At 45.0% G+C, this 16,298-nt stretch overlaps 1 protein-coding gene across 1 annotated transcript in view; it reads right to left on the bottom strand.

Annotated features, from left to right (window-relative positions):
- The window catches only part of LOC147885929 (dynein-1-beta heavy chain, flagellar inner arm I1 complex-like), a 629,024-nt gene that overhangs the window by 68,448 nt on the left and 544,278 nt on the right, over positions 1 to 16,298 (bottom strand). The window contains exons 55-59 of the mRNA XM_087396248.1: positions 8,436 to 8,541; positions 8,048 to 8,248; positions 7,665 to 7,838; positions 7,381 to 7,446; positions 7,123 to 7,257 (exon numbers count right to left, since the gene is read on the bottom strand). Coding sequence (XP_087252374.1) covers positions 7,123 to 7,257; positions 7,381 to 7,446; positions 7,665 to 7,838; positions 8,048 to 8,248; positions 8,436 to 8,541 — 682 coding nt within the window. The remainder of the gene's footprint in view (positions 1 to 7,122; positions 7,258 to 7,380; positions 7,447 to 7,664; positions 7,839 to 8,047; positions 8,249 to 8,435; positions 8,542 to 16,298) is intronic.

Here is a 16,298-nt window from a genome sequence, read left to right as displayed (position 1 = left end):
GGCCCGCCATCTTCTGCAAATAGTTCGTACGTACTCTCTGCCCGCCATCTAGCAGCCCACGCAGCTCCTGCTTCCACTCACTTCAGTAGCTCTGCTCTCACTTGCTGTCCATGCTGCCTCTGTCTTCTCTACCCGTCACTTGATGTGAGGTCTTGACATTACATTGCGGTGAGTCCTTCACGTGACTACTCCAAACTTTGGTGAAGACTCCCCAAGCTAGATGTGAGTTCTCCGACACACTCCACTATAGTGATCTCTTTCATTAATGCATTACATCGAGCTTGATGTAGACTACTCTACATCAACAAGTGACTTCTTCAACATTGCTTATTCGATCGGTGCTTGAGGTACTTCGCATTGATTGACTTCCCGATTGGTCGTGGTACCTGAGGCTTCTACTTCGACATTGGTGACTCTCCTTCCGGCATTTTGAGAGTCATCATGTGATTGCTCCATGTAGCTAACCCATGGACTTCACCGACACATATTTTGGGGCATTCCTACCTAGCGCTTCATCTACATCATCATCGACTCGTAGGGATGTGCACACATGTGCATTAGCTACTTGAAGGACATCTCTTACTCCTAAAAGATCTATTTTTATTATTCCTACAGCTTGATGTATTTTGGGGTCCTCTGCCCTGGGTAGTCCCCCTAAAATGATATGTATTGAGTGTTTGGTTTTCATTGAGTCTAAAGGTCCTCTGCCTTGGATAGTCCTCCTAGAAAGATGTATTAGTTTTTCTATTTTGGTGTGTGGCTTCCTAACATGTCCTGTTATGAAGCCAAGGGGGGATGTACTGTGCGAGCCATGTATTGGCTTTGATAGGTTTAGAGGGGGATGAATTGTGGGAGCCATGTATTGGCTTTTATAGGTCTATTTGTTTATCAGACCTTGTAGAGTTCCAGGATGTTGGTGTATTCCTAGACCTATGATCTGGTCATGTAGCCATGCTATAACGTGAGCCTCTGAGCATGTTGAGTCTCAAGCCATGAGAGTGCTTGGATCAACCTCTGAACACACTACTTTAGCCTCTGAGTTACATAGGGTGCATAGTTTGATGACCATCATTGTCATGTTTTGTTCTTGGTTCCATTCCAATAGTCCCTCACCTTAGACCGTCATTGTCATGCTCTGTTCTTAATTCCATTCCAGTAGTCTCTCACCTTGCGGGGTGTTGGAATATGAAGCCAAAGTGAGTCTAAAATGAGTGTTCTAGGTGGTCTAGGTGTAGCTTTATAGCCTAGTGAGTCCTAGACATGCCACGTGTCATATTGGGAGATATCCCATAGACATTGTGACTTTCTAGAGTCTAGTGGCACACACTATAGTGTTGTACTTGTCTAATGTCTAATACATCAGTCAACATCAAGCTATCAATACATTGTGAGTATTTTGGTTATTGCCTTCTACTTGTACTTTCTTTCCTTTCCATTTTGCCTTTCATTATGCTTTCCATATTTCCATTCCGTTCCTAGCTAGCTACCATGTCTGTTCATCACGTTCTCCCTGAATCTAGAAGACTCTACCATCTTTTTCAAACATAATGGAGTTATTAAGATAACTCCATTGTAAGCTATGCCTAAGACTATACAACCATTCTCGACCAAGAACAACATTGGTTCAATCGAGATGCATAATTTGGAAATCGAAGGCATCTTGATAGCCTTGAATATCCACCTCTACACCATGTATCATGGTGTCTCAAACCTTTTTATCACTGCCCTTTGCCAGAGAGACCACATATTTATGGGCACTTGGACTCTCGGGCAATTTGAATTTCTTAACTAACGAGTAGTTCAAGAAATTATGTGTTGCACTATCATCAATCATCACTCTTACCCTTTGCCTCTTTATTTTTCCATGCATCCTCATTAAATCATGAGGACCAAAGGTGGGCTACCACATTGCCGATGATAGACAGCACATGTGGGTGCTATCCTCATGATCAAACTCTACCTCAGTGTACTTTTCAGTGCCATTAAGTGGCAATACCTGCACCGCATGTACTTGTTTTTTTGGATGTCTATTTGGGGCTTTAGCTCCCGCTTGTTTATTTTTAGGGCAGTTCCAAGCAGCATGGTCTTTGCCCAATTTTCTTGCTTGGCCCTTATATAATCCTATTTCTTCAAGAGAGGATATTTTTGCATTTGAGGTTTCTTAGGTGGTGCCTGAGAAGCCTCCTTTTTAAATTGCCCCTTCCTTTCCAAATTGGAAAATTTATTGAACTTAGGAACAAAACCTGTTTGTTCCGAAGTTCCAGCTTTGGATTTCCCTGTCATATCGTCATATATTTGGGCGTATTTAATTGCTTCTTCAAAGGTTTTGGGAGAATTTCTTCTGACCTCAACCTTATAAGTGTCTTTTAGGCCTCTCACGAAACCCCTTATCTTTTGGAATTCATCAATTCCTTTCATCTTAAGGATTGCCTCCCTATAATTCGCTAGATACTCGACTAGAGTGTTCTTACCCATAGTGCAATTGTCCCAAGCCTCCCACGCTCTTTCTAATTCATTTTTTGGTAAAAACTCTTTTAAGAAGGCTTGTTCAAACTCAGCCAAATACCTAGGAATTCTACCATTTTCTTTGAGGCTCATCCACCATTTATAGGCCTTATTTCCAAGGGAAAGACTTCTTCCACAACTTGATTTTCAAGAGGAGTATTCACGAGTTGATGGAAGTAGATACTGGTGCATCGAAGCACATGACTCACAGGAAAGAGTTCTTTGAAGAAATAAAACATGTTCATGGCAGACAGGTTACTTGTGCCAATGATGCCACTCGGGACATAACAGGAGTGGGAGATGTTCCCATCCTTCTGGATTTAGGAAAGAAAAAGTATATCCGTGATGTTTGATATGTTTCTAACTTGAGGAAAAATCTTGTTTCCGTCCATCCATGGCTCATGATCAGCACATACTTGTGGAATTCCATGATGATCAATGCAGGATCAAGGATCCAAAGAAAGGATACAAGATTGTGGCTACAGGTTCTTCTAAGGCAAGCATGGGTCTTTACAAGCTTGATGCTCAGCCCTATAATTAGCATGCTATGGCTGTCTCTTCTACTACTCAAGGTGATTTATGGCATGCCAGGTTTGGTCATGCACATCACAGAGCTTGATGCTCAGCCCTATAATCAGCATGCTATGGTTGTCTCTTCTGCTGCTCAAGGTGATTTATGGCATGCCAGGTTTGGTCATGCACATCACAAAGCTTTGGCATATTTGCATAATCATAATATGGTTGAAGGATCGCCAAGATTACAGCAGCCTGCTCAAGAGGTGTGTGAAGCTTATGCTCTTGGAAAGTTGCATCGCCTACCGTTCCAAATGGATGGCCCAGGTTCAGTAAGATTACAACGGGTCTTGCAGATTGTGCATAGTGATGTTTGTGGACCAATGAATGTCGCAACCCATAGAGGGTATTGGTATTTTATCACATTCATTGATGATTATTCAAGGCTCACTTGGCTCTTTATCATGAAAAGCAAATCTGAAGTGTTCAATTGGTTTAAAGACATCAAAGAATTGGCTGAGAACCAAACCAGTTCTAGAATTTGAACGCTTAATTCTGAAAATGGGAGAGAAAGAAAGAATGAATGAAATTTGAGTCTTCGGAAGACCGATGGGTCTATGAGACTGAAAGAAAACCTGATACAAATCACAGTAAGGGTGGAGCTACTGAAACGAGCATCATCACCCGTGCTGGACCCTAAGTTTGATCATACATAATCAAATACCTCTCGATGTAACAATGAAAAGAAAAGAAAAGGACTGGAGCGGAGCGGGAATCCTCCGTATGTCATGTTGCCCTGGCTGGTGCATAGCCGGTGATGGGACGCTGGCGCCCGTCAAGGGGTGCCGTGCATCTCGGTCTCCTAGATGAGTCTTGACACAAGACCAGAGCATCCGTGACTCCCATGGGACGTATCCCGGGTCTAAACAATGACGGGAGGTCCCCTAGAGTGAGTTGTGTCCCCCTTGATGTCTCGTGTGTCGCACTGCGATCGTCGGGTCGGGGTCTCTGTCACGTCTGCGGCTAGAGACTGGACGATCAATGTCACTCGATGGGAAGAACTCTATGATCCTGCTCTGAGAGGTGTCTGATGATGTGGCCAAGCCCCATCGCCTGAGTAAGTACTCTCTGTGTCGGACCCCCTCGTGAATGAAGGCCGCGAGGCATCTCTGATCTGGGTAGGCGAGGAATCTGGAAAGGAGCCTAGAGCCATCTCTAAAGAGGCAATGGTAGCAACCTCGGATCTCGTAGTACATTGGGCACCTGAAAATAAAATGCTCCTCCGACTCAACCTCCTGACAGTCGCACAATATGCATAAGCGATGCTCCCTAGGAATCCCCTTTGCTCTGCCGCTCTCTATGCGGAGGCGGTGTGATGATACCCGAAACTGTCCGATGGAGATCCGTAGTGAGTGAGGCATATGAAGCTCAGTGTACCCCGGTGGTGTGATGAATCCCTCCTCTGAAATACGAAGACAGTAATCTCTATAGAAACTCAGCTTCACTGGGAGCTCCCTCGGCTCCAACCAGATCCTAAAGGTGTGTAGTTGTAGGAGATCCTCTCGAATGACCTGATTGGTGTGTGGCCCAATCGGGATGGTGGGTGGGAGTACCGGAGGGGCATCTAAACTGTACTGAAAAGGAGGTATCCTATCGATGTGGAACCCTAGTCTCACAAACCATATGTGAGTCCGTGCATACCAGCATCGCTCGTCTCCCTCTGCTGCCAACCTCATGGAGGAATCGAGAGCCAACCATGGCAACCTCTGTCTCCCTGATGTGTAGTCCCCATATGATCTAACCCGGTGTAGATATGTGATGGTTTGAAAGGCTGCATCTAGCTGGAGTGGAGAAGCACCAAACTCAGCCTGAATGATGTGATGTGGTACAAATGGTTTCCCCCGGATCATCCGTGAGAGCATGAGGATTTGCAGGTGCTCCACCCGTGTCCACTCTATCTCTGACATGTCAGGCCCCCAACAAGGGCTGCCATACATACCGGCTGGTCGGACCAAGGAGTCGAAGAGAAGAGCCTTGGTCCGAGGGTCCTGGAAGTGGGAGTGAAAGCATTGTCTCTCTAGCCGAGCCAGTGAGGCGTATCCCCTGCTCAGTCTGGCCTGCATCGCTGGTCTCATCGTGAAGATCAGGCCAAAGAAGATGACCCCTAAGTAAGTGTATGAGGATACGATCTCAACTGGTGACCCACCAAAAGTAAAAGTAACTTGCTTCCGTTGCATGTTTGCTCGAGAGTATACTTCACATGCTTTTGAAGGGTACTTGAAAGAGCATGGGATAAAGCATCACAAAACAGTGCCATACACGCCTCAGCATAATCCGATTGCAGAGAGGAAGAACATGACTCTCATGGAGATGACACGGTGTATGCTGAAATTTAAGAGATTGTCAAAAGCATTTTGGGGTGAAGCAATTGTTACAGCCGCATATATTCAAAATCGCTACCCTACACAAGCATTGTTTATTAGGTCGCCTTTTGAGGCATTTAATGGGTACAAGCCCAAGGTGAATCACTTCAGAGTGTTTGTGTCTGTTGCATATGCTTTGGTACTGGCTGAAAATCGATCCAAGCTTGATGATAAAAGCTTCAAATGCATCTTTGTGGGATATAGCACTAAAAGCCGAGGCTTTAGGCTTTATGATCTAGCCACAAGGAAAGTAATCATAAGCAGGGATGTTTTGTTTGTAGAGCATCATAGCATGCAACTCATAAGTGAGGAGTTGCCTCCATATGATGATACACCTCTGGACATTACTCAGTTTGAGGATGATGCTGATTTGGGTTCTCCAGTTGATGTCCCTCTTTTGGATAGGTTCTAGAGATTCCTCAACTCCCATCAACCTGCTCATTAGCAGCGTCAACAATCGCGTTGGAGATGGCGTATCGGGAGGGAGATGTTGTATCTAGTGTTTCAGTCTTGATGAGGACCTTGGAAATAATGGGGGGCTCCCATACTCTTCATGGCTTACCATATCTTCAAGACTTTTGATAGGCATCCATTTAGGCAGATGATTGATGTTACTGGTTTGAGAAACCAGTGTCACATTTCCAGAACACTTGGTATGGGATTGTCTTACAAGGACTAGACACAGCAAGAGATGCCCAAGATGGGGCTCCCCTCCGCTTTTGTCTCCTCCTCCTAACCCCTCCAACATCAGGCTAGGTTTGGATAGTAGTACAAGATTGCAGGCCCCCACGCTTTCAAGTGGCGCCTGTGGCCTCTACTTGTTTTAGTCTTGCTTCCCCTAACCGATTCGCAACCTTTGCAAGGGTGATGGGTTTATTATAGAGGAGGAGCAAGATGTGATGTAGACTGTTAGGTCGTTGGAGATCCCATTGTTCACCAATGGAAGACAAAATTTTGGAACAGATCCCAAATGCTTGAGATGCCTTTCAGCCTTGGAGTCCATTCAGCACTTTATTTGGGGATACAAACTTGCACACTGGCACAATGGCCAAATGAAGAGACACACACTCTACATCACCTGGGGATCTATGGCTTGGCTTGCACAGTTGGCCCCTCAAGTCTTTAATGAGGGAGCAGGTTCAAACAAGGCTTTTTTCTTAGCTAGGGTGAACCCCAACTAATCAATCTAGACATAGTGCCGCCCGCCTTGCATAGGCATCAGAACCCCCATGGACTTGGATGGGAGGTAATTGCTATTCTTACCGTGCATGGAAAATTTGGAGATCCAAATGCATCAAGAACTTGGATGGGACCCAGACCTTTGCCTTCTAGTCACTTGCCGTGTGATCCAGTAAGATATCATACACATGCTTGGAGTTTAGTCTAGGATTCGTCATGGGCAGGAGTGTCCAGGCAAGCGGCCTTCACAAGAGAGTGGAACCATGGTTTATACTGCACACTCATAGCCACACAGTCTTCATGGCACTTCCACTCTCCAGATTGGCTACCCAGCCTCACGTCATGTCTGCTTTATGTATATGACGGTTTTCACAGGATTATATCAGGACTTCATGTATTCTGGTCATACTTAATACTTGTTCATTTTCTTGCCAAAAAAAGACCATTACTTTACATCAGAAAGAAGCAAGAGTTTGCTGGCTAAAGATGTCAAATATCTTACTCGACTTCCTTTGGTTATAAATGCCTTGGCCAGAATTGGTTCAAGAGAGGGATCAATTTCCTCAAGAACATCAAGCAATAGGACTGGAGTACCAAGCTGAATGCAATCCTCCATCTTTCTCATCAAGTTGTCCATCTGAAATAAAGAAATGAGATTTCAGGGAAGTTGGTGCATTCTTGACATTTCACCTTGAAAAATAAAGGCAGGAAAAATAACTTTAGTAATTGATGTTTGAACTTTAGAAATACAGTGGAATACCTGTAAGTCAACAACTATCAAACCATTATTTGCTTCCATGTTTCTCACCCATTTTTTTGCTTGTTCCTGTTCTTTGAAAAAGTAGTCAGCTTATTCAGAACTTTTTTTGAAAACTTGATACATTGTAGACAGAAATTGAGAGGCTACAAGGACCTACTTGATTTACTTTATTTCTTAAGAATAGGTGAGATCACTTTTGCAGATTCTACTGAAAAGTAGGCTGTAAAATACAGAAACAAAACAAGAAGTCAATTGAGGATTGAAAACAATGTGATTCAACCAACCTGTGGGTCAATCATAAGTGGCCATCTGTTACTCCTTGTTACCAGAACTCCATTCTCAGTAGAAAAGGAATCAGCAGGTAATCCCTGAAGGTTCCAATCCCGCACATCACCAGCATCAGCCAAGAACGACGAGAACCCAAAGTTTGGTGATGAAGGAATTTCAGATTTCAATACCTGCAATGGATTTCAGTTTTGGAGATGGATCTTGTTTGAGAAAAGATCCTCAAGGATATCAAGTAGACTTCAGTTTTCATTGTATACTGAAGTTTAGATGTTTTAAGCTTTGGTTTCATTCATTCAAGAGGGATTTTGTGACCCTCCTCATTGATCTTCGTATTCAATTATCTATCAGAAAATTACACAATCCAGCAATGAGTCCCCACCTCTGGAACCCATACTCCTTTTACTAAATCATCACGATATTCAGAGGAGAAGGGTCCTGCATAGGAAAGAAATGCAGAAGCCACTAGGCAATCTCCCGGGAGTCTCTTTATCTCTTCTTGGAATGTGGTAATAGATGTTTCCCACCTGCTTTTTTCTCCAGCCAAACCAAGAACAAGTTTTTCTGCCCGTTGCAGTTTGACCTGCAAAAGATCAAGATGACTCCACAGTCTTACAAAAATTGGGATCACATTTGGAGGGGTTGCAAGGTGAGAATAACCATACAAAGGTAAATAAATTTTCAACAAAGTGAGAATATTACAGCTAGGATAAATAAGGGAACAGAAAATAAACAGGAGCCAAAATGTGCGATGGTCGGTGACAAAGTACCTCCAGGTCATCTGATTCTTTTTGGAGAGCTTCTTTTGAAGCCAAAGAGCGATCATACTTATCTTTAAGGGCTTGAACCTTTTTTCGAACTTCTTCCAATTTTGTCCTGATACCAAGCATCAGAAAGTGCAGTCAAGCAAACAACAATGAATTTGTAATCGTCAAATCGATTTCGTATGGCTACAACATGAAGGTGATTCTTGAATTAGTATTTCTATTTAGAAAATACAAAAAAGAATGCTGGTGCATGGACAATGTTCTTGATCCCTCTCCTTTTCCTTTTAGCTCCATTACGGCCACTATATCATTTTCTTTCCCAGTCTAAGGTGACAACCAGAACATTTTTCTGTGCCATCTTTATTCCTACCTTTCATGCCTTATCCCATTTCATCTGTTTCATGCCTTATCCCATTTCATCTGGTGGCCTCTGATCCTCTACATGTGCCAGCATCCTTTTGGTGATATCTAACCCCTCATAACTGCTCCATGTGGCTACACGTGCAAGTGTTTGGTGGCTTTGAGTTGCTTAGTTCGTCTCCAGTTGGTTTTTGAACTAGTGGGCTTCATGTCTTTTTTTTCCCCCAAGAAAATTACTTCATTAAGTATGAATGAAAACCACGAGAGCAAACTCAAATGCGGGAATACATCATACTTATGCATGAGGGAAAAAAACAGCTCAAAAGGAGCTAACAAAAAACCAAGGCGGAGGCTGAAAATGCCACTTCAACCCTGAGGGAGACTTAGAGAAAAAGGAGATCCTCTCCAAACTCTGAAAAAAATAACTCTCCTGGCAGTGGCTGCTCCAGAGCATCCTCCTTGCATGCTCGCCCAGATGGCCATCAGAGTGTTTACCGTGTTGGTCCAAATACTGGTCATAGCCTGAAAGGGGTGAACCTGGGTACCCTCCATCACCTTTGTACACCTGGCTCTCCAAATATGCCAAGCTGCAATGCTAGCCAGAATCTCCCATGATGTGTCTACTGAGGCATGAGCAGCTCTAAAAGGAGTGAAGGGAACATTACTTCATTAAGTATGATTGAAAACCGTGAGAGCAAGCTCAAATGTGAGAATACATCATGCTATGCATGAGGAAAAAAACAGTTCAAAAGGAGCTAATAAGACACCAAGGCGGACGCTGAAAATGCCACCTCAACCCTGAGGGAGACTTAGAGAAGAAAGGAGATCCTCTCCAAACTTTGAAAAAAGTAACTCTCCTGGCAGTGGCTGCTATGGAGGATCCCTGCATACTCGCCTAGATGGCCATCAAAGTGTGTACTGTGTCCGTCCCTGGCCATAGTCTACGAGGGGTGAACCTGGGTACCCTCCATCGCCTCTGTACACCTGGCTCTCCAAATATGCCAAGCTGCAATGCTAGCCAAAATCTCCCATGATGTGTCTACTGAGGCATGAGTAGCTTTGAAAGGACTGAAGGGAACAAGACTCCATTGAGTGTCGCCGTACAATGAAAGCTGGATCTGGATCATATCCCTCGAAGAACACCTGGGGGCTAGTAAGAGATAACCATGCTACTAACCCCAGGTCATATAGAAAGGTGTTGTACGAAAGATGCTGAAAATCCTAGCAACGCCTTTCCAGATCGTCCTCACCTGTCTGCACTCCCAAATGCAATGTTGTACTGACTCAACTGCTATGTGGCAACGAGGACAAGTAGGGTCAGCCCCGAACCTAGATCTCCACAGGTTCACTGCAATCCCTCCATGAATAGAAAGCCAAAAGAAAAGAGTGATCTTTCTATTGTGAGGGATTTCCAGAGTCTACGCCAAAAGTTTTTTCACACAACTGCAAAAATCTGAAAACTATCCCAATGAGGGGCTCTGGACGGCCTCCAACCTCTACTGCTGAGCTGAAATCTCCGGGCATTTCTAGCTGTATAACGAAAGAAGGGGATGCTCTTCTCTCGGTGCCCCTCATCAATCCATTCCTACTCCCCTGGGTCCCACAACTGCAAGAACCTAATAGGGGAACCACCGTATAACAAGAGTCTCCAAGACTCCAACGCAAGGAGAAGAGGATCATGGTCAAGATACCATTGTGAGTCCGTGTCCCACTCCATGACACCTGCAATCCTGACAGGTTGAAAGGCAACCTCCAAAAGAATATCATCAGAAGATCGGGTAAGTCTACCTCCCGATTGAACATCAAAGACTAGCATGTGCATCCCGTAGCGCAATAACCTGTAAAGAAATGCCCTGAGAACGCTCCCCACCACATGGACTCTGTGATCGGCATGTCATCTATGTCTATCCAATCTATCAGAAGGGCTGCCTCTATCTGCTGTACCCTACCCCTGCACTCTCTGTGAGGTGGCCAACTACTAAGAGTCTCTGATCCTTTGGAAGTCTCCTAAAGGCCTACCAGGCGCCTATTGTAGAAGCAGGTCCCCTCTCCCATCTAGACCACTCCATAGAGTGTGACACTCCAAGTGGCTTGCCATGGTCATCCAATATCAAGTCATTCCACATGACTGGTTGTCTATGAATTTCTTCACGAGAGGTGGGTGGAACTTTGTGAAGAGTGTTTCTGAAGCTACCCCAAGCTTTCAGAAAAGCAGCCAGAGAAGGAAGGGGGAGATTTGAGATGGGCTGAAGTAAAGATCCATCGGATGCTATCCATCTAATCTCCCCCATGAGATGGAATACAAGATTGAATGTTGCGTGAGAAGAAATCTTTGCAAGGCTCCTGTCCAGGCATCAATCCACGTACTACGAACTTGCAAAGCAAGTCCATACACTGCAAGTTCGGGTCAATAATATTGAGACCTTCTTCTCCTGTGGGGAGAATGAGGGTCTCCCAAGCCACCCTGGCTACAACATGTGAGGTGCCATCTAAACCGCTCCATAGGAAGTTCTTGATAGGTCTCATGAGCTGAGCGATACAACCTCTAGACCTGCACCAACAAGAGCAAACAAACCAGGCAGTGGCCAATAATACCCGGTTCACAACCACAACTCTAGATGCAAGGTCAAGTCTGGTAGAACTCCAAAAGATGAGTTTCCTCCTGATACTCTCCAACACGGGAGCAAAATGTTGTGCTGGCCACCCCAACCTAGCATCCTAGATATCTGATGGAAACACCCCTCTAAATCGAAGTGAACCCTATGTCATTTCCCCCATTCTGGAGTGTCCTCATCACTGATCCAAAATCCATTGGATTTGTTCCAATTAATGTGTGCACATGCCACAATGCAAAACAAAATCCAGCGCCATCCTAAACGAGGTTAGTGTATGTGGAGTGGCATCCCAAAAAACAGCCGTATCATTTGCCAACTCACTGTCTAAGTGCTCATCTTCCTGCCTCAATGGAAGCCTGAGCCCTACAATATCAGCTTGAGCTCTAATGTAATAGCTCATAGCTTCAGCCACAAATAAGAACAGAAAGGGGGCTAGAGGGCATCCGTGGCGGACTGATCTAGTAATCTCGAACCTGTCCCCCCTAACTCCACCAATAAGAACCTGCTGGCTGTGGGCTGATCTGTAGAGGGCTAACACCCCTCTGATCAATGCATCTAAGAAACCAAAGTGAGTAAGTGTGCCCTCCAGAATGCCCTAGTCTACCTTGTCATAAGCTTTCTCAAAGTCCAAGATTAGAATGGCCAGCCTGTGGCCATTATGCATGGTCCAGTTAGAAGCCTCCCAAAATATGCTGATAGCTTTTGCTAAGATTTTATACAAAGTACCCAACAAAGTAATCGGTCTCCACTAAGATACTAAATTCTTGCAACCCCCTTTCGGAATCAAATGAACGATGCCCTCAGTAAGTGAGTCTAGCATCTCACCCAAGTCCCAAACACCCTGCAGGGCTAAGATTTTATACAAAGTACCCAGCAAAGTAATCGGTCTCCACTGAGACACTAAATTCCTGCAACCTCTTTTCAGAATCAAATGAACGAGGCCCTCCGTAAGTAAGTCTGGCATCTCAACCGAGTCCCAAACACCTTGCAAGGCTGAAGGGGGTAAGTCCATCTGAACCAGGACACTTGTGCTTATGAAGGGCAGTCCTAAACCTTGTGTTGGTGAAGGGTGCATCAAGTGAGACAGTCATGTCCCAGTCACCAACTCAGGTAAGCGCTACCAAATAACCACTCTAGCATCATCTGTCGCCTGAGTGTCAAGATCTGCTGTTAGAAGGGAGGTATAGAAATTGGTGGCAACCTGCAAGACGGCATCCGGATGTGTCTGAAGAACTTTGCAAGAGTTAACAAGCTGTGAGACGCTCTCCTTACTATGTCTAGGGCCAAGAGTAAAGAAGAACTGCTTGTTGACCCTACCTCCCGTCATCTGAGTCCAAAATGACTCTCTAGCATGAAAGGCATACTCTGCTCTTTGATCTAAAAGTGACTACTGTTGGGCCCTTGCTGTAGCAAGGTGCTTATGAATCCAAGAATTTGTAGGCCTCTTCTACTCCTTCCTTTGGAAGGCAGCCAACTGCTGACGGATACCTATCTCATGCCTGAGGATCTCACCCCTCCTGATACGAGCAACTAAAAGATAAAATTCGCTAATATTGGAGAGGGCTGCAGCTAAGTCTGACGGAGAAAGCTGCCCATCATGCATATGAGATACCCAAGTCCTCAACACGATCTCTGTAAGGCTCTCCTCTATAAAAAAACATCTGGAATCCTAACACTGGCAGAGCAGCCTCTCACATGAGGATTTGAAACCATCCGAATCACTGGAAAATGATCCGAAGTGGACACTCTAGCTATAATGCTAATCGTACCACCTCTGTCAAGAGCCCAATCAGCCACATAAAATCTATCAATCCGTGCATGGATAGGCATCTGCAATCTCCTGTTCGACCAAGAAAATAGGAGAGAATGTGGTTGAGTGTGAAAAGCATCATCGTGCCAAGCATCCCTGCCACTGTACTGAAAAAGGAAGGCATTCCAAACTGCTCTCTCTAGGGAGTGGATACCACCTTCCCTACCACCCCTTTTGTCTCTTAGGGCATTTCAACCATGTTGAAATTGCCCCCTATAATCTAAGTCTTTGCAATATGTGACCAAGAGAGCAGTTCCTTCCATAGAAGGACACGATCCCCTCTAGAATTAGGTGCATCAAGGTTTAAAAGACCAACCTTATCCCCACCAATCAAAAGTATAATCCACTGAGCTCTAGAAGGGACTATGATCCCATGTCCGATCACCAAGGGGAGTATAGAAGAAGAAAAAGAGATGCAAGTACCTCCCCTGGTGCCCAAGGCGGGTGACCAAAAAGTATGGCTTGAAAGAAGCTTACTCGACTTGGCACAATACCTGACATCCAATTTGTGTTCCTGAATCAAACGAATATCAATGGGTCCCCCAGTAACATCTGGATGAAGTTGGTTACGAATCAGCTGCCTACAATGGTGGTGAGGTACACACCCGAGGCCCTGAACATTCCAACTCGCAATCCTCATCTGCGAGAGGAAGAGACCGGTGATTGCAAAAAAGATAGAGCACTATACTGCCTTTATAACTACTTTAATCTCTTCCATATCCTCACCCCTATCCCAAACACCAAACACCATAGACTCCCTCAACCCTAAAAGTCTTCATCTCGGACAAGTTCAAAGCAAAACACATCATCCAAAAGAGGTCCTGTAGGTGGCAATGGCAGATTAAAAGTTCTTAGAAAAATTCATATTCTGGTATCATATCTATCTTCTAAAACAGATCTCTTGGCCACTGGCTCCTGGAAAACTCCAATCCTGCAGCTACCTTGTCTGTTATCTGCAGAATAAGGAGCTACTCAGACAGGATTTGTCCAAGATAGGAGTATCTTGGATAATATCTTCACTTTTTGGGAGGCCACCCCACCGCTCCTCTTCAACTTCATTGAATATTACTTCATATTGCACATGTCGTGGTACAATAATTGCCTCCACCATGTGGTTCATCTCAAACACCAAAAACATTTTTCTAATTACATTAATGTTATCAGTCTTTTCAGCCCTTCCCTAGCCTGGAAGACTCTCTGGTTGGACACCTATAGAACTCCCTCTGGCTGGAAAATAACTGCAGCCACCTGTTCTTGCTGCCCTTGGCTTCCCTGAGTGCAAACTGAGCTCCCCTGGCTCTGGTTTCACCGTCTAGCTCCACAACAATGGCCTTTCCTTCAAGAAGCCCATGGTAAAATCTCCCATGTCAAGATCAATCATGAACAGCCCCTGACCTCTTAGTCATCAAGTAATCAACTGCCTTGTATGCTCAAAGCTGCCACCTTCATTCTCTTCTTTGATCACCTTGTTTCACAAGTCATGAACGACCTATCTGCCTTCACATTTAACCACCGAAAGCCAGCAACCTATTGGCAATACTATCTACTACCCACAAGCTCCCAACTCTGCAGCCACTCCACGGCCTCTCCTACTACTCACAATATAATATTGTCACCTCCAACAAGAGCAGCAGTTCTAGGACTCTCCATGCTCCCACAATCATCATCCCTACTAGATTCCACAACCAAGTCTCTGCAACTAGCATCCGGCACCCAACTATGCTTTCACACGTCGATAGCTACCTCGTAGCTTCTCTCTTACTTATGGTCTCATGCCTCCTCTATCCAAGGCACTTCCGGCCTAGGTAGTAGCAGCGCGATGCCAAGTCTCAAAGCTCCTCATACACATATGACGCCACCTATGTCTAGCAGCCTCGCACCAAGTGCATTAGCCTCATCCGTCCTTCAAGCAGCATCCATGTCGCTCATCTCTCTTGTTCACGAACTCAAGGACTCAAGGTTCTCTAGGCCTACTTCATAGCGATGCACATATCAAGAAGCTTCCACCTAACACGTCCCCAGCACTCCTGAAACCTCTGATCTGCAAGCAAACACAAGAACACACCAACGTGAGGAAATGAGCAGGCTGCTCACCACCCAACCATGACATCTACGAGATGTGATCCTAAATCAAGAGATGTCCCCTCCGAGCCACGAGCTGAGCTACTGGCACGAACTCCCAACCAGATCCTAACCAGCCCGATGTCCCATACCACCAGGTGGCACTGTGAAGCCTGGGATCTGCTGCTAGGCCTTGGGCTACGCTATGATGCAGGCGCGCGTCCGCGACTCTCAATCCAAGATCAGACCTAGCACCTGCGAACGAAACTTGCTCCCATCGGCTCTCTGAGAACTGAACCTCTGGGCCCCTTATATAGACTCGGGCCCCAAGCGCCAAAAATAGCGAAGACCTCTAACTGGTTCATACTCTTGCCACTCAACCCGAGAATCAAGCCTACCTAGCTCTAAGCCTCCCCAGGCTACCTGAGCTAGTCTTGTGTACCCAATACACGTCGGATACCAATCCGTGCACATGACATACTTCCCCTCCTCTAAGAACTCACTTCTGAGTTCGCTAAAAAACCCGAAAATGTCCTCTGGAGGTTCTGTAATGTCTCCCATGTTGCATCCTCCTCAACACGATCCTTCCACTTGATCTTGTATTCCGTGATAGTTCTATTACGAATCTGTCTTTCATGAAATTCAAGAATACACTCAGGTTCGTGTGGAATAAAAGTCAAATCTGTAACTTCTATTATTTCTTGAGGAGAAACAAGTTGATCATCCGCACCCAATACTTCTTTCAGTCCACTGACATGAAATACTGGATGTACTTTAACATCAGAAGGCAATTCTAGTCGATATGCAACTGGTCCAATTCTTTTAATGACCTTGAATGGACCACAGTATCTGGGGGATAACTTCGGAAACAAACCAGTACTTAGGCTCTTGGATTCCTTGGGAATTCGCAAATATACCATCGTTCCTGCTGAGAACTCTCTAGGTGAACGATGTCTATTAGCATAAAATCTGTCCCGATCTTGGGCACTTCTAATAGACTCCTTGGCAAACTACAACATT

Source organism: Dipteris shenzhenensis, chromosome 25 (assembly GCF_047967505.1).
Source record: "Dipteris shenzhenensis isolate YYH24624 ecotype China chromosome 25, Dip_SZ_1.0, whole genome shotgun sequence".
In the NCBI taxonomy this organism is placed as follows: domain Eukaryota; kingdom Viridiplantae; phylum Streptophyta; class Polypodiopsida; order Gleicheniales; family Dipteridaceae; genus Dipteris; species Dipteris shenzhenensis.
Note: the sequence above shows the minus strand (reverse complement) of the source record. Positions and strands in the feature narration are given on the sequence as shown.